This window comes from Medicago sativa, chromosome 5 (genome assembly GCF_051527215.1).
Source record: "Medicago sativa cultivar Bolivia chromosome 5, Bolivia_mono, whole genome shotgun sequence".
NCBI classification, from domain to species: Eukaryota; Viridiplantae; Streptophyta; class Magnoliopsida; order Fabales; family Fabaceae; genus Medicago; species Medicago sativa.
In genome coordinates, this window is record NC_140753.1 from 18,696,411 (window position 1) to 18,721,499 (window position 25,089).

The 25,089-nt window shown below is 31.6% G+C and overlaps 2 protein-coding genes across 2 annotated transcripts; one reads left to right on the top strand and one right to left on the bottom strand.

Moving 5' to 3' along the window:
• Window positions 1–10,079: 10,079 nt before the first annotated feature.
• On the top strand, window positions 10,080–13,377 carry LOC146920756 (cinnamoyl-CoA reductase-like SNL6). Its single transcript, XM_085714206.1, has 5 exons — window positions 10,080–10,316; window positions 10,494–10,648; window positions 11,746–11,937; window positions 12,595–12,932; window positions 13,101–13,377. The coding sequence occupies exons 1-5, from the start codon at window positions 10,187–10,189 to the stop codon at window positions 13,180–13,182; spliced, it is 897 nt and encodes a 298-aa protein (XP_085570332.1). The 5' UTR covers window positions 10,080–10,186; the 3' UTR covers window positions 13,183–13,377.
• Window positions 13,378–22,286: 8,909 nt separating this feature from the next.
• On the bottom strand, window positions 22,287–24,016 carry LOC146920757 (RING-H2 finger protein ATL52-like). Its single transcript, XM_085714201.1, has one exon. The coding sequence runs from the start codon at window positions 23,541–23,543 to the stop codon at window positions 22,422–22,424; it is 1,122 nt and encodes a 373-aa protein (XP_085570327.1). The 5' UTR covers window positions 23,544–24,016; the 3' UTR covers window positions 22,287–22,421.
• Between the last annotated feature and the right edge of the window lie 1,073 nt (window positions 24,017–25,089).

Below are 25,089 nucleotides of genomic sequence, written 5' to 3' on the forward strand. Positions count from 1 at the left end.
TGTCGAATCCTCTATGTTTCCCCTAATTGGTTACTGCACATATTATTACTAATGATTCTCTAGTTTCACGATAGTTAACAAATTAGCCCTAATCAATCCCTTGAGTTAGGACCCTCTTCTTAAACTACAACCCCTAATTCCTTAGGTGGTCTAATAATCCTTGAAGGTTTTATGAACGTTAACCTAATATCACTAACAAACGATTATCTACTCCTAGACTAACCATGTTTATTAGAACAATTCAATTAGGTCTAAGTCGAAAGTTATGGTCAGTAGTAATTCGTTCTCACTAAATCATGTTTATATTTGATCAGGATATAAAAAGCATTAAGAACAATTGAATTGAATAAAAACTAGAATATCATTAATAACTAATAGAGTTTCACAACAACATATATCAATTAGGGTTACATAGATTCATCTCTGACCTAATCTCTGAGAGATTTAGCTACTCATAATTGAGTTTACAAATAGCATAATCAATGGAAGAATTAAAACATACATAAACTGGGTTAGAGATGATGAAATCCTCTCCTCTGCAGCCTTCTGGGTGTTAAAATCGCACTTTAGCTCTCCAAAATCGTAATCCCCTTTGTTTGAGACTGACTTCAGCTTAAATAGGCAATTCTGCTCGCCCAAAATCGTACCACGATGACATAAATCGTACCACGATTGCTTCATTAAACCCTAATTACCTTCCAAGCCCATCTTGCAATCGTATCACGATTGGTTGGATCGTACTGCGATGAAGCTCCTTCAAAAACATGTGTTCTGACTTCAAGAAATCGTATTGCGATGGTGAAAATCGCAATACGATTGGCAGCTTGCAGTTGTTCCAATTTTCTTGCTTTTAACACCTCTTGAATACTTTATATTGCTTAGAATTCTATCAAAATGTCAAATTTAGTCCTAAAAATTACGTAATGACAGCATGTCATCAGCCTCCCTCATTCCAAAACACTTCCACTTTTCAGGTTGACAAACAATGCCAATGAGAGAAATGGATTTGGGGAAAGTCAAATATCCTCTAAAGTAACTTTCCACAAATCTCCAATCTATACAACCTTTTTTCCCTTTCTCAATCTTCATAGAATGCACAACCTTTTATACTATAGTATCAGTACCGTAACGATTAGGGACAACAAAAGTGTATAAAGTGGGGCCAACACGGAATTCCATAACCTCCCAAAGTCGTTGAGCTAGCATTTGACTAATGAATTTGTAGGACACGGTGCAAATACCAATCGGACGAAAATCTCTTGCCTTACATGCATGATCAATCTTTGGGATAGGGTTAAGAGAGTATTATTAATCACTAATCACTAATATTATGATAGCTTAAAGTTGCTTCTGATGAAAAACTGCTTGAAACCCTTCTAGTAGTAGTACCCTAAAGCCCCTCATGGACCGAATGCAATAAAAACTATATGCATAAGAAAGATCTAAATTTAATCTCTGCATTTGAGATCATCAAGTCGAGGGAAGCAACCACCCAACTCCATGGTCCGGCAATTAAGGTGATGGTCTTATAATATTAATTAATATTTTTTTATTAGTAGGAATTGAACTCGATACCATGTAATTTATAATACTTAGACCATCCACAATGCAGCACCCCATTTGGGTGCTTAAATGGGTCTCGACTGTACACGTCATTCGTTTTATAATTAATACGTAATAAGCACCCAATCTCTCCAACACAGCACCTCAAAATAATTATTAATTGAGTCCCAACAATAACTCTATATCATTACATTTTAACAATAATTTTTATACTCATTCATAATCATATAATTTTAAAATATTGAAATAATTTAATTATAAATTATTAAAAAAGCGAACATTTTTATTTTATTTTTATTAATAATTCAAGAAAAAGTTAAAACTTAAAAAAACAATATAACATGAATGATGAAAAATTGCATATTTTAAATAACAACAAATCTTGTTGACTATCACTCTCAAAACGTTGTCAAATATGCTCCACAAGATCATGTTGAAGATGAGTTTGTCTATCTTGAATTTGTGCTCTCCTTTGTAGGTACGGGGAAAGATTTGGATGAGGACCATTATGTATTTCATTCCTTGCAACATCATTTTTTATTATCAAAATAATACAATAATTAAATATATAAAAAAATAAAATTAATTGTACATGTGGGACGCATGAGTAATAGGAGAGAGAGGGTGTCTATACAAGCACCCACCTGCATAAGCACCATATTCATTGGTGTCACAAAGGGGGTGCCTATTTACAATGATGCTTAATAGGGGAAGGACTCCTCATTGTAGATGGTCTTACACAATATGTGTATCAATCACTTGTGTTAAACTCCAATAGTATTTTTTATTAATATTGAGTGCACATGTTGGGTACCAGAGTAACAAAATATAATCACGCAACTAAAATAAGATACGAGAAAAAAAGAATTGAACATGCAATATTTTACGTGGAAACCCCTCAACATATAAGGGGAAAAACCACGGGCCGGGACAAGAGTAGAGAACTTTCACTAAGTGGATGAAATTACAAAATCTCTCTCTAAATATAAGCATAGACAAAGTACACTCTCTCTTAAAATAGGAGAATACTAACACTAGGTAGGAGAAACCTCACATGAGAAACTATATTTCCTCTCTATATTTTTCCTCTCACTCTCCGCAAGCGCTATTCTTGTTGTTGTGTTACTAATTGATGGGATAGGATAATGAAATTGTGCAAATGAGCTTGCCATTTATTGAAGAGGTAAACCATAGTTCCTTACATGCGACAAACCACTTGTCTTCCGTGCAAAACTCAAAGTGTGCAACATGTCACTTGCATCTCATGAATCTTGCAACATGTCAATGAATGCAACCATCCACTTTAACGTTGTGCATTACATGAAAAATACAACTTATCTTACATGCACCATGAACATGTGTCTTGCCACAAAAGTGGCCTAACCAATCACAATATCGGATATTTTGTATTAATATTTATATTTTTTTAAACAAGAAAAGAGGTGTGACACAAGAACTTTTTCAGAGGTCATCCATTTTTATATTACTATATTATATTAATAATAGTACTTTATTATTACTTTAATTGCAATGCATCAAAAATGAAAAGAAAAAAAAATTACACATGTATTTTTGAAATTGCACAATGATTTCATTTTGACTACGTTAATTCTTAATATACATCCACAAATACTTAGTTGGTAAAATATGATTAAATTTATGCACACAAAGTTTTACTATGATTTAAAGGCAAAATTACTTCATTCTCTTATAACTTAATTCCGGTTTTCGTCTTTTATCTTTTGTTTCCACTTCAATTCTTTATCTTTTTAAATGTGATGTAATGACGTTGTTATTTTTTTTCACTAAAAATTGTCAAGAAAAGCCCATAAACACTAAAAATTGTATAAATTTTTTTCCATAAATTCATATTATCTTCATCACCATTTTCTTCAAAAACTTAAATCATCAATAAAATTCCAGGATTTCAAAAACATCTCAAATCTTCATCTAGAACAACATCAAATTCCATAATAAAATACCCAATTTATTAAAAATCTCCTGTAATGATCTCAAAATTGAGAGTGTAATAAACTTGATAATTGTGAATTGATTATTGAATGAAAAGTAAAATTGATAGATTTGAACTCAATTAAAATTGATGTTCTTAGTACATAAAGGATAAAGGAAAAGATAGAAGAAATTACTCTACTAGAGAGTACCAAAGGGAGAGAGGAGAGACTTTCATCATTTTTCTTTCATACCCTTTCTTCCAATCATTGGTCCCTTTTATAGAGGTTAAGAAAATATTATTCCTTTCATTATTAGATCAAGTGACACGTGTCCCATATGATATTTTGGATAATGCTAGCTGCAGTTGCTCTCTCAAGCGCTTTTGAACACCTGCTTTTCTATTGGTCCACGTCTTTCTTATGAAAATTTGTTGTAACAGGCAACCGGTTGCATTTAATGTAATTGATTATTTTAATTATTTCTTCTCCACTCATTCCTGGACACCCAAATCGCTGTTTACAACAAAGCGGCGGCAACCGCCTTCATCATCGAGATCAACACGGCAAAATCATTGTAAGTGAAGAAGAGAGAGATAACCTTTGCTTCTGAAAGAGACTTTTTTTTCAATATAAAAGAACTCATTTTTTAAATATTCAAAGATGAAAGAACCCATATTATGCAATAAAGAAGCAGGAGGTCGTGAGGTGTTTGTGTTTGAGCAGGAGACCTTCAAGTTCAGCATCTAAATCAACTAAAAAACAAATCTTTTCCCAAATTTCTTAAATGCCCAGGTCAAATTATTGCCATAAACAATCAATCCTCAATAAATTCATTCTCTCATGCTGATAAGTGATAACTATGAATCCAATTTTTCGATTTGTAATGACAAATTACCATTTCCTCCTAATGTTACCACTTCACTCTTCAATCCGAAGAACAATAGAGAGCTTAATTGGAGCATTTGAGATGGCAAATTCAATGGGCCAGGTACACATAAGAGAATATTGAAAACAAAAAGCCCCTTAAGATGAGGTTCTTCTATATGCTGCTATGGGATCTTCTTCTTAAGATGTGTGACTTTCCTTCAGATCTAGTACTGTGTTTGAGAAAGACATAGAAAAGTCCCTTTGGTGTCTCCTTGAACCCATTTGGTTGCAGAACAATAGTTTTTTATTTTTATTTTATTTTACAAAGAACCGGTGTTTCTAAACCTATAGAGCCAGTAAGCCGGTTAACAGATTTAATTTTTTGTAAAAAGTCAGTCACGTGGCCCAATGGTTGGGAGAGTAGCAAAAGCGACTGTTTGGGCGATGGTAGATAGCATTCCTCTTTGGATCATAACATTACTCCCCCCATTAAAATCAACCTTGACCTCAAGGTTGAAGTTAACCTAATGTTGTTGGCTGATAGGAGCAACCTTCCAAGAGGCTTCCAAAACACATAGAACTGCCCGATGAACACATAGCATCCACCCGGATCCCATTGTATGAATTGTAAAGTCTTCTGAGGAAGGAAAAAATAGCTCGTGCCACAAGAGTTAACTTTCATTGTCAGCTGTGTGTATTCTGAAGTCAAGCTTGTAGATATCAAGTTGTGAACATTGAGAGGAATAGAAAAACCATAGCAGAACATGACACATGAATCAATTGCTTCCACCAACACAGAAAACCCACAACAGAACATGGCACACGCCCTAAGCAACCACAAATTACTGGACAACAAAGTCAACTTGGCAAAAGTATTTGTACTGCTATGAACTTGAATTAAAAGATTTAGCTTCTCAATTAAATTGATGTTCTTAGTACATAAAGGATAAAGGAAAAGATAGAAGAAATTACTCTACTAGAGAGTACCAAAGGAAGAGAGGAGAGACTTTCATCATTTTTCTTTCATACCCTTTCTTCCAATCATTGGTCCCTTTTATAGAGGTTAAGAAAATATTATTCCTTTAATTATTAGATCAAGTGACACGTGTCCCATATGATATTTTGGATCATAACATCTCCACGACAAATACTTAATTTCACTTTGATGATTTGTATTATTTCTGACTTTTTATGAAGATGTTGTGATATTTTGGATGATATTTTTTTTTTATGAATGTAAGTTTTTTATTTGGGGATTTGATGATGTTATTGTTGTTGAAGATGATGAGTTGCGTTTTTATTTCTAAGATTTGATTTTCTTTTTAAGAAATAGATTTTTGATGAAGATGGGGATAAACATAAACATGATATACATTTCTGGGTTTCTAGACAAATCTTATAAAAAAAAGGATAATATTATAAACATTTAAAAAGTTTAAAGGATTGAAATGGAAAAGGAAGAAGATAAATGATAAAAACGTTAACTTTTTTTTGGGTGGTGGTCGGGGTTTGAACCCCGGATCTTGTATATATTATGCATTGTTTATACGAACTGAATTAAGTTCACAAGGACATAAAAACATTAACTAAAATGAAGTTTAGAGATTAATAATGCAATTTACCTAATTTAAATCATTATTATTTTTCCCTAAAAAAATCATTATTATTTATCATATATTATATAATATGTGAAAAAGTGGTTTTCCACTAGTCAGCTTGTAATCTTGACCTTGCCCATAACAAATGCATGAACGCCATCACAATTGAAAGACGAATCTTTGGAACGAGTCCAGTTTGGACCGGGTCACTGGTTTAGTGGGTTACTTAGCTCGTTTTAATCTTTTCTCTGTTTTATTAAGCCTTCTATTGAGAATACAGGAAAACAGGGATGAGAATAGGCTAGGCCGAGCTAGGCTTTGCAAGACCTAAGTCTGGCCTGCCATATTTTTTAAAAACCTAAGTCTGGCCTGCGGCCTGTCATAGGCCTACTTTTAAGGCCTGAGTCTGGCCTTCTGAAAGCCTGATACGACCTACTAGCTAGCCTGTTTAAAAGCCTATATGTTATGAACATCTTTAAATAAGCAGTGTGATACTCCATCCGGTCACATATATAAGCAAAAAAGTACTTTTTAAATTCATTCAATACTTAATGTATTTGGACTATATATAGACCAAATACATTATGTATTCAATGAACCTAAAAAATACTTTTTTGCTTATATATGTGACCGGTGGGAGTATAAGTTTAAATGGACTAGCGAACTAATAGTTCAATTAGATTAAACTCTTTTTTGATGATCAACACGAGATTTTAGAAAATTTGACTATATATTGTATCATATTTCTATTCTAGTTTATAATAATACATTTATATATGCAAAAAAATTAATGTATACTAATGAAGCTTAAATTATTGAAAAAGTTTACAAATTTATATTTTAATTCAAAGTACAAAATATAATATAATGATAAATAATATTATTCATATTACTTAAATAGGCCGGCCTAATAGGCTTAAGAGGCTTTTTGAGAGGCTTGTGACCTGACCTTTTAAGCTAAATAGGCTTTAAAAAAAAGCCTAGGCCTTCTCTATTTTAGAAAAAAGTCTGGCCTGGTCTGGCCTGTCTTAGGCTAGGTCGTAGACCCCTGTAGGCCGGCCTGACCTATTCCCATCCCTCCAGGAAAATGAAAAATCTGACTAGAACGTTAATTAAATACGTATTTCCTAAAAAAAATAATTCACTAATTAAATAAATATTTCCTAAAAAGAAAAAGAAAGTTACTAAATATAAAGCGAAATCCTTCTTGCTTTCCTTATTAAAATATTACTACTTTTTAATAGAGCTCAAAGGATTCAATTAATCTTTTTTTAGGCAGTTAAACCAAACGGATTGCGTGAGAGGATTCAATTATTAATCTAAACTTTTTGCGTGAAAGAAAAATAAACAAACTGCGATAAGTAATAAAAAGTTGTAAAAAAAAATTAACATGTGTTTGGATGTACGTTTAACACTCCTTTCTCGCGTTCAAATGCATGCTCCACCGTGATCTTCAAAAGCAACATAATTCAGCTTATGTGTTAACGTGGTTTTTGTTGGATGTAAAGCCAAGCTAAAACTAATATGCGAGATGAATATCAATAAATTTAGAGAAAGTATGAGGGAGTACTACGAATGAAACTATGTAAATTACATTGAATGGACAAGTTGTGAGATACACAATGCATTAACCTTTTATGTGGGTTATGCTAACTAATTATAGCTTACTTGACTAAGAAGTAAACTATATGATCAAGTTAATCTTTAACAAACTAACTAACCAACTAATTAGCTAACTAACTCAGTCTTATTTACCACTCCTATATATCTTCTTAGCTTAAAAAATTGGTCCCTCTTCACAACTTTTGTGAACAAGTATGCCAACTGGTCTTATGTAGGACAATACTCAACTATTAGCTTGTTCTTGTTGATTTAATCCCTAAGAAAATGGAAGTTTGTTTCTGTGTGTTGACTCTTGCCATGGTAGATAGGACTCTTAGCTAAATTGATATATCGCAGACTTGCTTGCTATCAATGTTGAGTAACATACTTCACTTGATGCATAACTAGACCTTTAAGTTTCCAGAAATTCCATTATTAAAAAGTACGTTAGTCTCAGAAGTTCTGTCATCTCAAATTTGGACTTCATTCTCAATTTAAATTCTTCTATATCAGCTTTTTTGCTACCAGTTACCACAAAGCCATCCACATATAAGTATATGAGCAATAAGTTGTCATATGCACTTTCTTTAAGATATACACCATGCTAAACACTGCATTTCTTTTGCTAATTTCTTTTGTTCCATGCTCTTGGAGCTAGTTTCGAGTCATAAAGAACCTTATGAAACTTATACACATTTTCTTCTTTGCCTTTTATTTCAAATCCTAGAGGTTGCTTCACATACACCCAAAGTGAAAAAGGCAAAATTAGGATCACTAATTAAGAGTAATATTTTGGTCTCTACTTAAATTGAAGGTTTTCTTTAAAACAAAACAAGGATTTTATTGTTGTGTCTTTAATAAAAAATATTTTTACAGTGTCAACTAATTATAGGTTTTCATTAAAACAAAACAAGGATTTTATTGTTGTGTCTTTAATAAAAAATATTTTTACAGTGTCAACTAATTATTAATGTCAATATTTTCTACATCATCAAATTTATTTTTTAGGGAATTTTTTTGGTAAAGTAAAATATTATAAATGTCTCGGTGAGTTTAACTCAATTGTTAGGGATATTGGATTATATATGCATGTGTCGCTATTCGAACCCCAAACGCCCCACTTATTCTCCTTGAAAAAAAAGGAATTTCTAGCTAGCAAACAACTTGATAAAAAAAGTATATTATTAATTTTATATCGATAAAAGTGGTATTAATAAATATGATCAAATAAGATTTTGATCCATATAAAATTTTCAAATTTCGCGATTTTGTCCTTCTAAATTTTTTCAACATATTATTGTCCCGCAAATATTTTTGGTCCATATTTTTAAGTTAACGCGTGTTTATCCTTTAAAATTTTAAATTATTTGGCAGTCATGTTTAGTACTATAAATCTCTCTTACAAAATTTCAACTTTTTTTAACAAGGGATGAATGAAATATGAAATTTTAAATTAGTTTTTGTTGTCATATTTAGTGTTTGTTACTGTAAGTGACTCAAATAAGACTATCATTGCTAGGGCGGGAGTACTATCTTTCTCCCCGTCCCTACCATCAAAAATGTCTCTTTTCTTCGTCTTCATTCCCCACTTCAAATGGAGTTTTTGCTCATCCACATCCTAATAAACCGGTTAGTTGGTTAACCATGGTATAAAACATAATTATATATTTATATATTGATATATGTATATATTGATATATATATATATATATATATATATATATATATTGATTATATTAATAATTAATATGACAATATTCATAATTAAGTCATGTAATTCGTCAAAAAAAAAATAAAAATAATTAAGTCATGTAAAAGAAATAATTCATCTTTTTGAATACACCAAGTGGTCAAAGGGAAATTAGCAAAAGAAATTATAAACCATTTACTATATATTTTGACCAAGTACAATATTTTATTACTTAATATTGAAAACCTTTATATATTTAAATAATAAAAAGAGTAAGAATTAGAAGGAAGGGGAAAATACTTCAGTGACATAGCTTGTGTGTCATTGGTGCCATTGGGGAGATCCTGGCCGTTGATGTGTGTGGGTCCGCGTGGGGATGTGTGAGTGATGTGTGTGTGTGTGGTGGAGATGGAATTGGATGGTGCCATTGGTGCCATTAATGGCACCAAAGTGGAACCCGAAGGAAGGTAGCCATCAAAAGGTTTGAAACATGGCAAGTATATTAATTTTATATCCTTATCAACACCCCCTCCCTCAAAAACACAAAGACCTTATCAAGTATTTTTCAATATTCTATCTGTATACGTGGATTAAAATATTGTCAATCATAGAACAAAGACACCACCCTTTCTCTTTTTTCTTTCTATCTGTCTCTTTGCCCTTTGGTTTGGGGGTGTGCGCGTGTCCATCTATCAAACTACAACTACCTCCTTCCTACCTATCTACCCTGCACACTCTTTCAATGCGTTCACTAGCCGCCCCTAACCTTCTTTATATAATCTAACTCTAACCTTTCTTTTCTTTCTTACAACAACAACACACAACAACAAAAGACACAACAAAAACAAAAACCAACAGTTTTATTTTCATCATTTCTCATAATCTTTCAACTAGGAACAAACACACAAACGAATATGGCACCTTCTTTTGACATAACTAGTCATACTGTTTGTGTCATGGATGCTTCAGGTCAATTAGGCTTTAGCCTTGTTCAAAGACTTCTTCAAAGAGGATATACCGTTCATGCATCCATTCAACAATATGGTACATATTATGTTATTAAATGTTTTTTTATTGTTGTCAAATTCATCTTAAATGAATAAGTGGAGAATTCGAGATTCGAACTCTGGTCACTGCATATCCCAATATTATTATCAATCGAGCTAAGTTCATTGGGACAATTGATCAGACTGTTGATATTGTTCTGCTTTGGTTATGCAGGAGAAGATCCATTCAATGGGATTTCAGCTGATTCTGATAAATTAAAGATTTTTCGATCAGACCCTTTTGATTATCATAGCATAATTGATGCTCTTAGAGGTTGCTCTGGATTGTTTTACTCATTTGAACCTCCCTTTGACCAGCCCAATTATGATGTAAGCAAAAACAAAAACACCCTTTTTAACTTTTTAATCTTTTAGCTTGTTTTTGCTCTATATTTCTCATATACAAATTTGAGTTAGATAAATTTATTTTATATTATATTAATATTAATCATGCATTATACATGCCTTAAGAGTCTATCTAGAATTAAACCAATGTTTATGTTACAATTTTTTATATTTACATTAAAAAAAGTTTTAAGCATATAGATCAAATTTCATAGAAATTTGGATTTTGGAAGTACTATCTTCTTGGACAAGTCTTGCAATAAAAAATGATATTGATGATGTAAGAATAGTTGAAGAGTTAATGCATGAGTTTTTTTTTGCTGTTGCTAGCTAGCTCTAGCTGTTGTGTGATATGAAAAAGTAGAGTTCCTTTAAATTTGTATTAGTGCTTTATGAAAACAAGCAAGCAAGCAAACACCATTTATTGGTGCACGTGGTAGGCACCATTTGCCTGAGTTACTCACTTGCTTGTTCCCTCTTAACTCTAGTTTCTTCTACTTCTGGGATTGATCAATACCCTTTTCGTACGCCAAGGCCATGACAACTAAGCAAATTATTGTAATTTGGTTTGTACTATAATTGATGATGATGATTTATTTGTTAAAGTTATGTCATAGTCCTTGACCAAATATGTCTTAGTCATTTAAGCTGGTTAATCTTCTAATAACGTGCTTATTTAATTGTATGATAAGTATAAGTGTATGATTATATCAACATTATCTATAAAAATATTAGCAATTATCTATTAAATTGTTACTAATCAATCATGATGGAAATTTTGATATTTGCACGCAATGTGGAACACATGCAATGATCCAAATTTTGTTATGGCAACTTGATAGAATGATAGTATACAATTAATTTTATGTCAATCATAGCATTATTGTGATTAATTTAAAGAGTTGCTACAAAAACATAGGCAAATATTTTATACAGAGAATTTTTTATATGTAAATTAGCATTCTCATATCAGAATCTTTTGTAAGTTCATCCCATGTAGAAGTATTTGTTTTTACCATAGTTGACTAAAACACTGCATTATTGTTTTCTAATTGATGATAACATGTGTCGGTAATGAACAGGAATATATGGCTGACGTGGAAGTTAGAGCAGCACACAACGTGCTTGAAGCTTGTGCTCAAACAGAAACAATAGATAAAGTTGTGTTCACATCCTCCGCAACTGCTGTGGTTTGGAGGGAAGATCGTAAGACCATAGAACCTGATTTGGATGAAATACATTGGAGTGATGTCAATTTCTGTCGCAAATTCAAGGTATATAATAGTACTATACTTTAAACATTGTGTTTGGACTTGTCCTACTGTCCAAGACTTCTATTCAATCATTAAATTGATGATGCACACAATAAATAAAATAAATCTACATGACTCATGAAAAAATTATTTAGATTGTGGGTATACATCTAGATCGTTCGATCAAGATCAAATTATCGAAACATCAATGCTCAATCACATTTTTGTTTAAATTTAATAGGTTAAAGTTTGAAATTTGGATTGTCTGATCTTTTGATCAGATGATTCTGATGTGGCTGATTGCATGCGGTCATAAAATTGTGATTTTGATTGTCCGATCAGATAAGATGATTCTGATGTGGTGACTGCATGCAACCATAAAATTGTGTCTTTTGATAAGATTCTTATGTGGTTGACTGCATGCAGTCATAAAATTTTGTCCTTTGATAAGATGATTCTGATGTGGCTGATTGCATGCAGTCATAAAATTGTGATTTTGATTGTCCGATCAGATCAGATGATTCTAATGTGGTGTGGTTGACTGTATGCGGTCATAAAATTGTATGACTGCATGCGGTCATCGATTGTGACTACACAACTGACAAGCATGAAAAATAGATTGATTACCTATTGAATATAGAAAAAGTTAATAATTGATTGAAATGTACAAACAAACAGTTATGGCATGGGATGTCAAAGACACTAGCAGAGAAAACAGCGTTTGCCTTAGCAATGGACAGAGGAGTGAATATGGTATCAATCAATGCTGGACTATTGATGACACATGATCTCTCTATCAAACACCCTTACTTGAGAGGAGCTGCTGAAATGTACGAGGATGGTGTCTTTGTGACCGTTGATTTAGGATTTTTGGTGGATACTCACATCTGTGTCTACGAGGATGTCTCATCGTACGGTCGTTATTTATGCTTTAATCACATTGTTAATACTCAAGACGACGCCGTTCAGCTTGCACATAAGTTAACACCTACCACATCTTCTTCCTTACCACAAAGGTATGACTGAATTATATGGTCAAACATTTTAACTTATAAAGGTGTTCAAATAAGGTTGTTTTATGGTCAAACATTTGACTCATTCATTTAGTTTTAAGGTTGTTTTATTTGATTTTGACTATATGGACAAATAATTCAACTAAAGTTTTTTTTTTTAATGTTGTGCAGTGATGACTATGGAAAGAGTTACATTGAACAGAAAATAAGCAACAAGAAGTTGAACAAATTAATGGTGGACTTTGAGGCTTAACTTCAATGGTTAAGTGGTGATCTTTTTGGACAGTTATTAGAGCAATAACCTTTAGTTGTTCTTATGAGGGAAATCATTCATATGTACAATGTTACAAAAATTGTGTATGTATGCCCACATGTTATATACAACAAATTTAATGTTCTTTTAATTAATTATAATTTAATTATTTATTTATAATCGAGAAATTCGAAATAATTGTCTAGTTTTCAATTTTAGCCGTTGTTACTTTTACTTTTGACAAAATAAAGTGGGTGAAGTAAATCCCCCAAAACACACACAAACATCACCTGCATCTAAATTGTATTTGTGATAAAAATTAATCATATTTCTTTCACTGTCATGTTTGTCTATCCGTTTTTATACGTTTCTCTACTGTACTTAATTGCATCATCAAATATTTTTGGCAAAGTTCCTATTTTATGGAATTTACTATTTTTTAATTGATAATTTAGATAATATTATAAAAAAGATAGAATAGTAAATAAAATAGTTTAAACAAAAATCCAGCCTTAAAAAAGTACGATCTAAGTATTTTGATTTTTTTTAATAGTAATTGACGCAAAATTCTTCCCAAACCGCATTATATTGTATGATCCCCGGTCTATTATAAAAGTATTTGCTTAAATATATCAATTTATCACCAAACAATGAATTGAACGAGGATATAATAGTTTGATCATATTCAGTCTCTCTAACTCATATTCCGTCTCTCTATCTCGTGCATCAAACATACCCTTACTTTTTCAAGTAAATAAATTTTTAAAAAATGTAATCATTTTGTCAAACAAAAAAAGAAGGCTAAATTACATATTTCATTCTTTAAGTTATTTCTACATTTCAATTTGATCACTTAAATATTTTTTTCGTCAATTTTTGATATTTTTTGTTACAAATATGAGACTTCTTTTAAAAGTTTTTTCCCATTTTTCGTATTTTAAGTTATAAACCTTAGACCACTTTGATATTTTTTTTGTCACTTTTTACATTTGAGTCAGTCAAATATTTATTATGCTACCTTCTTATTTCTTAATCACTAAGAACACAATGTCACGTAGGAAATAGTTGACAACTCAAATAAGGAAATACTATGCACCTGCAACTTTTCAATGTTTAATGAACAACATTTCTGGTTTGCAGTAAGGCAATATGTCGTAGTTTTTTTTATGACATGTTGGTTTATAGCCCTTCTTGGAAAATTCATTTACAACACTTAGAAGTACTACACACACTACATGTTCATTAGTTATTTGCTAGATTATCCAAGTGTACTTTTGGTTCCACATAAGTAGATTACTTGGGACATAAGGTGTCTAGAGCAGGGGTAGCTATTATATGGAAGGTTCAAGCTGTCCGATAAATGGCCTTGTACTGTAAACATTAAATAGTTAATAGCTATATGGATGAAGGGAAATGTTTCTTGATAATCCTAGGTCTTTATGGCCTTCCCATTGGCAAAATTCTGGTATAATATTACCATGAGTCTTGGAATGACACCATTCAAGGCACTATATGGAAGAGACCCTACAACTCTCATAAGGTAACCATGTACAACTAATGATCTAGAGGTGATAAGGGATCAACTTGCTAATAAAGATGGATTATTAGCAAAATTGAAACAAAATTTGGCAAGGGAACAACAGGAGATGAAACATCAAGCAGATAAAAATTGATATGAGGTGATTTTACAAATTGGTGACGAGGTTCTGGTCAAACTACAACCTTATTGAAAACATTATGCCGATTTGAGAAAGAAAAAAAAAACCGTCTATTATACACGTTAGGGCATTCATTGTTTAAGGAAACAAAATAGTTAACTTTTGCATATAAAATGATGTAAGTATTACTTTGACAAGTACTTCACTAAAGAAAATAATTTCTTTTTTATGAATGATTTAAACAATGCATTTATGATATTTGTTAGCTTGACCCGTTATACCTTCACTCTTGAATTGACGGAAATAAAATCTCTCCATTGAAGGAAACAAACTTGAGGAAATATTGTGGACTGGAGATTTAACTATTGATAATGTGAAGATTAATGGTCAAAATACTAGCATTATTCATAAAAAAAATTCTAATGAAGAAAATCTTGATTCGAAATTAGGGTTGTCAAAAGAGGCGGGGATGGGAAGTACTTCTCCGCTCCTCTCCCCACAATCTACAATGCTTTAGATCCATATCTCTATTTTACGTCTTAGAGAGTATTTTCTCCCATCTCCGTGGATCCCCACATTAGTATCCCCTCCCCCACATTAGTTTGAGTATTATAACAATAATATCACATCTTAACGAAATTAATCAATATCTTATGTAAAAATACAAATTAACATCAATATCTAATGTAAAAATACAAATTAACATATAACATATGCACGTATAAAAAAGTTATTTTAATAAGAGTGGTGATACATATACACCCTCATGTGGCAATACACTCCTTACACCCACACAAAATTCTAACATGTGACAATCTAGATGAAAGAGAAAGTGTTATTGTGAGATGAATTTACCAAAATAACTCAAATACATGAGGTGTATAATAAGATGTGTAAATAAAGGACGTTCATGTAACATTTTCCTTTTAATAAAGTGTTTGAGGACGGAGTAAGATATCATCCCCATTCTCAAGCCTCCTTCATAGGGACTTTCACCCCGTCCCCACCAAACTAAATAGTTCTTACGAGGATCCCCACCTATATATACAAATTGACATTTGACTAACAAAAGTAGTTTAGCTGGACTATAAATTGAAGTAGGTGGGGAGAGAGAAGAGCAATGAGAGCGTTAAGAGTTGACTAGTTTACTTTGAAATAAAGAAATGAAGCAGCATGAAAGCCAAGTCTATGGTTACATTTCCGCATAACTGCATATATTTAATACAGATAGATAGAGCCGTCAATATCATGGGGCCTTGAAGTTTTGGCCCCAGCCCACATAGTAAGGGGGCTTGAAAATTCACAAAACAAAAAGACCCACATTAATGCAAGCCCACAAATAAAAAAATCAAAAAGCCTCCAAGCCCCAAAATTTCTATAAACATTTTTATTTAAAAAAAAGTTACCCCAAAAAAAAATATTTTTTACCGAAAATTTTTTTTACCGTAAATTTTTTTTTTTACCCCAGAAAAAAAATTTACCGGAATTTTTTTACCCAAAAAAAACGTTTTGTACCGTAAAAAAAAAATATTTACCCCAGAGAAAAAATTTACCGGAATTTTTTACCCCAAAAAAAATTACCATAAATTTTTTTTTTACCCCAGAAAAAAATTTACCGGAATTTTTTTACCCAAAAAAAATTAATGTGGGCTTTTTTTAGGCCCACAAATAAGTTGATTTTATAGTGGGCTTGACCCCAAATAATTTTGTTCAATTAGGGGCTTTAATTTAGTGGGCTTTTTCAAGTGGGCTTTGAAATTTGGGGCTCAATTGACAGCTCTACGGATAGACACATTAGAACCCATAAAGGTTACGTATCCATACATTGAACAATAACTTGCCTTAAGACTTACAACTGTTTTTGTCTTTTGAATATGATAAAGAAATGACTTTGAGAACAGACCCCATTAATTAATTGAGAAAAATAGCGGAAGTAATTGTTTGTTCAGATTGAATTGTGCAAGCAACTTGCTCTAGATGTTGATACTTGATAGATAGGCTACCTATCCAGGGCCATGGTGGACAATGTAAGGCCAACAAGGCCATAACCATAGGCTCAATTTTGTAGTTCTTATTTAACGAACTCTCATGTTAAGTTTATTAAGAGACAAACAAGTGAGGTTGTCTATAAATTAATTAAGACAGTTATATTTTCACCTAACTTTCGTATATTTGATGAAATCCCAACATGTATTACCGATTTGATTAATAATGAAATGATATAAGTATTTTTTTCTAAAAAATGTATTGATATAAATATGATTAGTTCAACATTAAGTCTTACACGAGTAAAAAACAAGTGTTACTTAATATGAGAAAAGTGTTATGTAAAGAAACTAGCACTTCGATTGAATATTAAATTAAGTTATTTGAGTCTTCAAATACATCTCAGTTGATAGGTGCACATACATTTGATATGTTGGTGTGCATGTTTGAACTTGAAATTGCTCATTTCTTTATATTTAAAAAGTGTTATTGTAACCACTAACCACTTGACTATTTGATCAAAGTATAATTATATAAAAACAATAGTATCTTTTTCCAATTCATTTATTGTTAATATGAAATTATTGATAATAGTCACGGTAGTTTGTTATCAATGAAATGAGTTTTTAAAATTAAAATTACTTAATCACATATCAACATAGTTACAAAATAGATTGAATAGACAAGCCATATGATCAATTGAGAATGAAATGTTTTTTTAGGGGATAGAGAATGAAATGTTAGAATTGTTTGATTATAAGACTATGATAAACGTTTTCGTAGAAGCTAAAAGATTAGTAAAGAAATCAAGGGCTTGTTTACTTTTGGGGTATCATGTTTTTATTTTTGATGATAAAATAAATTTTAGAGCAGGTATGAAAAAATTTCAAAACATTTTTTTAGTGTTTGTAGAAATGTATTATCATGTTAACTTATTTATTCTCTCTATCAAAATTAAAAAGGAAAAATCATAATCAAGTGTCATTCCAACCACCCACATACAAAGTTAAAATTAATATAGAAAATGTTATGGAATGTAATCTCGCCCTAATATTTTACATAATATTAAGTCTCTTATAAATTTTGTATTAGGCCTCAAATTTCCTTGACACGGCTCTGTACCTAGACTAGCATTTGATGCGAATTAACTTCAACCATGGACAATATTGTTTGATATAGCCTCAAATATGCAAATGGTTTCAGGAAAAAGGAAAGAATTTTGTTTTTAATTCCCGTGACAATTTTTGATTTTATTTTTTAATTTTAGTTCTTGTAAATATATCACTTTTTTTAATAAGCTAAATTAGTCCATCAAAATTGACACGATGAAAATAATAAATATGAGATCTTAGAGAAACACATTCCAAGGTCTTAAACTAACATCGACCGGTCAACTCAAGTGGGTTAATGCAAGAGTGAGGTACATGTAACTAGAGTGTATTGTAACTAACTATATACTACTGCATATTATCTAAGCCTCTTGAATCCTAACAACCTATTTATGTCAATTGATTGGGTGGCAAATTCAGTTAGTTTGATAGTAAGTTCCTTGGATCTCAAGTAACTGCATCTTCTTCATTATGTTTTAACAGTCCCCCTAAGCTAGAGCTTGGTATATATATCTACCATGTCTCTTGGATGATAATGAAAGACTTAGGATGAAGTGACTTGGTGAATAAATTGGTTGCTTGTTCACTACTTTAAGTTGGTTGCAATTTGATGGTGCCTTCTGGAACTTTAGTCATGAACAAAATGGTAGTTTATCCCAAGACATTTGGTCCTTTCATGGAACATAGGATTAACAATTATATGTAAGACACTTTGATTGTCACAATACAACATTGGAACTCTAATACATTGCATTTTGAGATCATCTAGCAAGTAGATAACCACTGCAATTCAAAACCAGCTGACGAGAGGGCTCTATACTCAGTTTCACTAGATGATCTTGAAATAGTTGTTCGTTTTTAGTACGCCATAATATGAGGAGCCAAGAAAAAAAAAGCATAAACCAATGCTAGATCTTTTGGTGTCAACACAATCAACGCAATCTAAATATGTGGATCCCAATAGTTGTAGAGATGAAGATTTTGGAAAGAAAAAAAATAGGTCTTTACCAGAACTATTCTTCAAATATGAGTACTCTATATGCAGAATGATAGTAAAGTCTAGTGGGAGAAGATAGAAATTGGCTAAGTTGTTGAACAAGCTTAATCAATCAACTATAATGAAGAAGATCAGCAATCATAAATACTTCCACCACACTTGATGCCGAAATTGTTAAGGCCAAACGCCATGATTAGGGTTTGAACCCCGATTCCTCCACTTGAGTATTGCAATTTGGTCTATCGATAAAAAAAATGTTTGGTATTTAATTATGTATTCCCTGGTAAAACACTATGACAAAATAGCAAGAACATTAAGCATATGGCTCTAACTTATGCAACATCGTCACAATTTCTCAATGTACTTCTCCTTCCCTCTACCACTTTACTACCATATTGAAAGTGCACCTTGAACCTTCAATCTATTTACATTGATGTAAAAAAGTCTTTAACTACTTGAAGCAACACGATGAGACAATTGTGAATCCTATATATTTAATGCACCTTAAACCTTCATGCGTTGTTCCGAGTGAAAGGAGCTCAAATGTATCCCGATAAATTGGAAGAATTTCATGACCTTTTTCTTAGAAAACTACTACCTCCGTTCCTTTTTAATTGTCACTTTTTGTCATTTTACACAAACCAAGACAATCAATAATTGTTTCTACTTTTGATGCAATAAGTCATACTTTTACTATAATGACCTTATTAATTTAACATCTCATTTCATATATTTCTCTCTCCGCAATAAATAACAAAGGATAATATTGGTAAAACAACATTTAATGATGCATTGAACTTTGAAAGTGACAGTTAAATATGAACAAAAAATTTCTCCAAAAGAGACACTTAAAAAGGAACGGAGGGAGTACATTCCTCCTAATGCCTCGTAGTTTTCACACTTGAAACTATTTAAGGAGGGAGAGTAATGTAACACCCCGAATTTCCTCTCTTAAAATAATTTCAATTTAGATCAGGATTGTCCCTATGAAACTGGAGGCTCGGCTCTCATAGTAAAAATAGGCCCCTAATAAAAAAAACACACAATTTTTTGAAAAGATTAATCTTCTATTTAAATTGAAAATAACACTCGTATAATGATTATTAGCCACCTAAATCAAAATTAACAATTATTTTTACTAAAGAAGTGTTTTTTTAACTTTGAAATAGAAACATGCAACATGATTTTTACATAGAAATTGAAACATGAAACATGGTTATTTTTCTTTTTTGATTGGGGGTGGAGATTTTGAGCAATAATTTTTTTCTTGAGGCTCATCACGTTGGGAGACCCAACTCGGTTGACCTCTTTGCACTTCCTAAAAAACGGCCCTGATTTAGATTATTGGATGTTAGTATTTTTTTTTTTTTTTGAGGGATATTGGATGTTAGTAGACTTAGCAATTTAAATTATTCGGTTCGAAGTTATTTCCTAAAATGGAATTTTAGTTACATTAGAAGTGGCATGGCTTAGCATATAACGAGGTACATTTAGTAAAATATTAGAAACCCAACTAAGGCCAAATCCAGGGACAGAGATAGAAGGGGAATCAACAGAAGTCATGTTCAAGCCTCCATTCCCCCAAACTTTTTTTTTTTTTTTTTATACTAGTATGTATGTGTGTGTGTATATATATATATATTGTGTGAACTTTATAGGGTTAAATATGTTTTTGTCCTTATAAATATACCAACTTTTCGTTTTAGTCTCTCTAAAATTTTCCTTCAACTTTTAGTCCCTATAAAATTTTCAATCACTACTTTTGGTCCCTATTTTAAAGTTAATTTTTGTATTTTTCAATGAAATTGTGCAGAAATGTGTAGAATATTGTAAAAATATTTCCCAAAAAAAATTAGAATTTTTTAGCAAAACATAAATTTAATATGAATTTTTAACCATAAAAAATATAAAAATTCATATTAAATTCATGTTTTGTTAAAAAAATTCTAAATTTTTTTGGGAGAGATTCTAATAATATCATGAATTTTTTCTGCAAAATTTTATTCAAAAATATGAATTCTACATATAATTTTACTTTAAAATAGGGACCAAAAGTAGTGATTGAAAATTTTATAGGGACTAAAAGTTGAAGGAAAAATTTAGAGGGACTAAAATGAAAAATTGGTATATTTATAGGGACCAAAAACATATTTAACCCAACTTTATATGGTATATTTATAGGGACCAAAAACATATTTAACCCAACTTTATATGTATGATGTTGTATAATATACTTTTTTTACTTAATATATTAGACACTAAACACATAATTTTTTAGATTTAATTGCACTAATCCTTATTTCAAATCCTTTAAAGAGAAAAGAAAATGGGGTTTTGTCCGTAATTTACAAAAGAGCCATAATCCTTCACTAGAATCTTAATTTAGGATTCCTCATTGCAATTTTATTTAGAAATACTGATTCGTTTGTATGTGATTGTGTTTGCACATTCTCAACCACTACCAACAATTTGCAATTTCATTATGAATTCATATTCCTACATTCTTATTTTCTTTGCTTCATATTTTCATTCTCTACTATTTAAAAATCGCTTTAATCATCTTTCTTTAGCAAGTCTCAAGATACCAATTTTTCCTGTATCCTTGAAATTTCTTTTAATCTTGTATATATTTTAACTTTGAATATATCTTAACTTCAAAAAAACTTTGAATATATCTTATCATTTCTTAAGTTTCTTGTATATATTGTACATTTGAAAATTTATTTTTTATTTAATAAATTATACTTTTAGCACGGTCTTCCTAAACAATTCCTGGTTCCGTTGAAACCCGCTCTCACACTCCATTAAGCACCAAACATTCTTACTTTCCCTCATTCACATCTACACTCAGTGGCGGAGTTAGAAAATATTCTGGGGGTGGGCCAAATTATTTTTTATCCATTCAAGGGACCAATTATTTCATGTGCAAATTTACCGCGTAAAGGAGTTTTATTTTTGGATCAACCAAAACCTAAAATCGACATAAAATTGTATAAAATCTCACAAAATAGACCTATAATTGAATTATTTAAATTTTTTGGGTGAGCCACTACACCACTTTACGGGAATTTGGATCAACCGAAACCTAAAACCGACACAAAATTGTATAAAATCTCGCAAAGTAGACCTATAATCGTTGATTTTTTAATTTTTGGGGTGGGCCGTGGCCCACCTCAGCCCTTGAAGGGCTCCGCCACTGTCTACACTTAGCAAAAACTTCAGAAAACAAGAGAGAAGAGAAAGAGAATGGAGAGAAGCTAGAGAGAGGGCGTGGGAGAGAATAAAATATCATTTCATTACACATTACACACTTTGTTGGATTGGCTTTGATATTAATATCAATATGTATAATTTAGAGATTCAATCATGTTAAATATAGATCTTCACACAAAAATTTGTTCAATCTTTTCTACTACATCATATCATGCTTTCACAAAGAGGATTAAAAAAAAAAAAAACAGAGAGAGAGAAAGGTAAATGAAGAATTTCTTAGAGTGGCAAAACTCCAAGCCTTCCTCTGCCACTTCTGCTAAGGAAAAATCTTCCACTTGAAAATGATCTCTTCATTGCAATTGGACTTAAAACACAATGCAAAACCTTTCTTCTATAACTGCATTTGCTACTTTCACTTTCACTTTCACCTCTTAACCTCTTTGATGAACCTTCACCTTGAGAACAATCTTGTTCTTGATTCAAATGCATAACATTAACATCATCAACAACTAAAACACCACTTTGAAATGAATGATCCATAGAAAACGATCTTCGAATTGATTCACGATAATCTTCATTATGATCTCTAATTTCAATCACACTATGCCTTCCTCTTAAATTTCCTAAATCGCTTAAAGCACGGAATTCTGTCTTCGGAATTGGAACTTCTTCCACAACATGCAATTCATTGTCTCTTTCAACATCTACAATTTCGTTCAAATGTTGAGGTTCTAAAGGAACTTCATTTGTTGAAGGATTTTCTATAACAGGACCTGGCACATGAAGTGTTGCAGCACTTGAACTTGAAGCATTGAAGGCGAATATGGCAGCGCGACAAAGAGGACAATTAGAATGAGATTTGAGCCATGTATCGATACAAGGTAGATGAAAAGCATGACTACATTTAGGTAAAAGTCTAATACTTTCATCGTCTTGAAACTCGTTTAGACAAACAGAACAATCTGTTACATCAACTAATCCATCATTCTTTTTGTATTTGTAAACTGTTATGGATTTAATCAAAGTTTCATCTAATCCATTTGTTGAAACATGCCATGGTTCATGGATTGAAGGGTTATGATGATGATGATCGTCTTCAAATTCATCGTTTGCTTCACGCGATTCACTTATCGATGATTCTCTGCGACCGCAATACTTTGATATTATGGTGTAGTAAGTTACAAGAAGAAAAGCACTTGCTAAGATTCCAATGATTGCAATGACAAGAGGAGAGAAATTTGGACTTGAATCTTCATCAGGGAATTCAAAGGGAGAAGGAGAAGGTGGAGGGTAGATTACATAGCACCATTGTGGACAATAGACACTACAAAAACCTTGAGAACAATCTTTGCTGTTCATATATGGAACCCAAGCTTTTGGATTTCCAAGAGAAGCCATAGTACAATAACCACCCTCAAGACTTAGGAGAAGTATATGTTATAACTTTATTTTTATCATAGGAATCAAACTCGATACTCTGAAATTTACAACACTCACAGACACTACGCATCAACCACTTGCGCTTGAACCTTGTGGTGAAGTATATATCATATACTAACACAAGAGGAATCTTATAGACATGATTTATATTTCCTAGTTCTATTGCGAGTGAAAATTCATAGAATAAAAATAAACTAAGGATTAGGACCTAAACACAAACGTAGAAGCAAGTAGAGAAGTTATGAAAACATAGAAGTTATGTTATTATCACCTAAAAACTTATGACTTATTGGTAGCATACAAGAGGATTTAAGTCTCTAACAATGTAAAAGAGAGCATGGAAAAAGGGATAAAGGGCTTAGATGGAAAGCAAGATAAAGGGTAGAGAAAATGGGATGCTGATGACTATACTTTAACTCTTTCTTTTTTTTTGTTTACCTTCTTTTTCTTTTTCTGTTCGTAGCTTTAAATCTTTGTTGAATACAATGATTTGTTGACTAAGGAGATGCTGGTAATCTATTGGTGATGTTGGTTGAGAATTAAAAAATTATATATATATATATATATATTTTTTTTTTTTGAGGGAATATATATATATATATATATATATATATATATATATATATATATATATATTGCTCCTTTAATTATTTTTACTTGCTCCGAATGCTAAATCATTTGAAAGAATCTGAATTTGAATTATGATTGGAATAATCTTTTATCAGACATTATTTATCTGCTGGCTTAACTCCGAGTTATCAGGGTGCAAAAACCGATAGTTAAAACCAAAAACTTGTTCAATATTCAGATAGCAAGACATTTAAGGCCTCTATAAAGTGACAACCAAATTAGCTAAAGAACTTCATTTAATATGTGTCTAGTTATGTTGTGGAGCCAATTTGCCTGTCAAGTTAGTTGTATCTGACACACAGAATTGTATGTGTTGGAAGACTTTTTGCTTTCAGCTTCAAGGCATCACTCAGATCACATTATGATGTTATTGCCTATTTGGCTTTACAAATTCTATAAAGAAATGTCTAATTATATTTTACTATCAAATTTGCCACATTATCATGGTGCATTTTAAAATAAGTTTATATGGAAAAATAAATGATAAAATATGATTAGCCATTTATATAAAACATATTTATACTTTTAGTAAACTCTAACTTAAGTTGGTTTATATGTTTATATTTTGGCCAAATACCTCCCTGGGTCCTTTAAGTTTCACGTTTGTAACAGATAGGTCCTTTAAGTTTCAAAGGTTACAGATAGGTCCTTTAAGTTTCTAAGGTTTCAGATAGGTCCTTTAAGTTTCGAGTTTGTTTCAGATAGGTCCTTTCTATCAACCTCCGTTAATGACCTATCTGAAACCTTAGAAACTTAAAGGACCTATCTGTAACATTTGAAACTTAAAGGACCTATCTGTTACAAACGTGAAACTTAAAGGACCCGAGGAGGTATTTGGCCTTATATTTTAGACTATAGTAGAACTTGCGTATTC

What these genes read in the sequence shown, in the direction of transcription:
- LOC146920756 (XM_085714206.1), top strand. Translation starts at nt 10,187, where the DNA reads ATGGCACCTTCTTTTGACATAACTAGTCATACTGTTTGTGTCATGGAT. An exon ending in TGCATCCATTCAACAATATG is followed by an intron (nt 10,317 to 10,493) that starts GTACATATTATG and finishes TTGGTTATGCAG; the next exon opens with GAGAAGATCCATTCAATGGG. An exon ending in ATTTCTGTCGCAAATTCAAG is followed by an intron (nt 11,938 to 12,594) that starts GTATATAATAGT and finishes ACAAACAAACAG; the next exon opens with TTATGGCATGGGATGTCAAA.
- LOC146920757 (XM_085714201.1), bottom strand. Translation starts at nt 23,543, where the DNA reads ATGGCTTCTCTTGGAAATCCAAAAGCTTGGGTTCCATATATGAACAGC.